Source organism: Penaeus monodon, chromosome 21, assembly GCF_015228065.2.
Source record: "Penaeus monodon isolate SGIC_2016 chromosome 21, NSTDA_Pmon_1, whole genome shotgun sequence".
NCBI lineage: Eukaryota > Metazoa > Arthropoda > Malacostraca > Decapoda > Penaeidae > Penaeus > Penaeus monodon.
In genome coordinates this window covers 3,046,123-3,046,778 of record NC_051406.1, presented here as the reverse complement: position 1 = coordinate 3,046,778, position 656 = coordinate 3,046,123, and the positions used below count along the sequence as shown (strand labels likewise).

The 656-nt window shown below is 37.2% G+C and overlaps 1 protein-coding gene across 1 annotated transcript in view; it reads right to left on the bottom strand.

Moving 5' to 3' along the window:
• The window catches only part of LOC119586106 (alanine aminotransferase 1-like), a 58,538-nt gene that overhangs the window by 1,598 nt on the left and 56,284 nt on the right, over positions 1-656 (bottom strand). Inside the window, 3 exon segments of the mRNA XM_037934798.1 lie at positions 71-207; positions 504-616; positions 618-653. Coding sequence (XP_037790726.1) covers positions 117-207; positions 504-616; positions 618-653 — 240 coding nt within the window. The 3' untranslated portion in view covers positions 71-116.

Here is a 656-nt window from a genome sequence, read left to right as displayed (position 1 = left end):
ATATGTATATAGATTCATATATAACAGCATCTTAACAATACAAGCCTCGAAGTTCAAACATTATCCTTACCATTATGATTCTTACAGTAAATGAGCAGACAAGCAGGTTGAGCAATTTACTCATAGAGCTTGAGGAAGTTGGTGTGGAATTCCTGGAACTTCTCAAGCATGACTTTGAGTTTGTCGGGCTGTGGCAAGATGGTGGTTCTGAAAAAGGGGGGAGAGAAAAGGTGGTGACCACATTGTTTAAATCCTTGTTATCTTCAAGAGTATGATCAATGTTCTCTTCATTCTGTTGGATATATACAATTACTAATAATGCATATGTAAACATGCATTCTTTCCCTCTGACATAACAGGTATAAACAGAGTGGTAACATAAGAATGATACAAACAGGAGAGAGTTTATAGAAAGGACAGTGATATAAAAAATTAAAAACTGAAGATAGAAACAAACAGCTACTTTCTTATACCAAATAAATTGTAAATAAATAAGAAATTACCTGAAATGATAGGTTCCTGGTCGCTGGCCAAAACCACTGCCTGGCACAATGCAGATGCCTGTGTTCTCTAGAAGCTGGAATGCATAATACACATCTGCAGCCTGACCTGCCTTTCTTGGCAGCCTCAATAGCCTTTTCTGGCAATTTGATCTG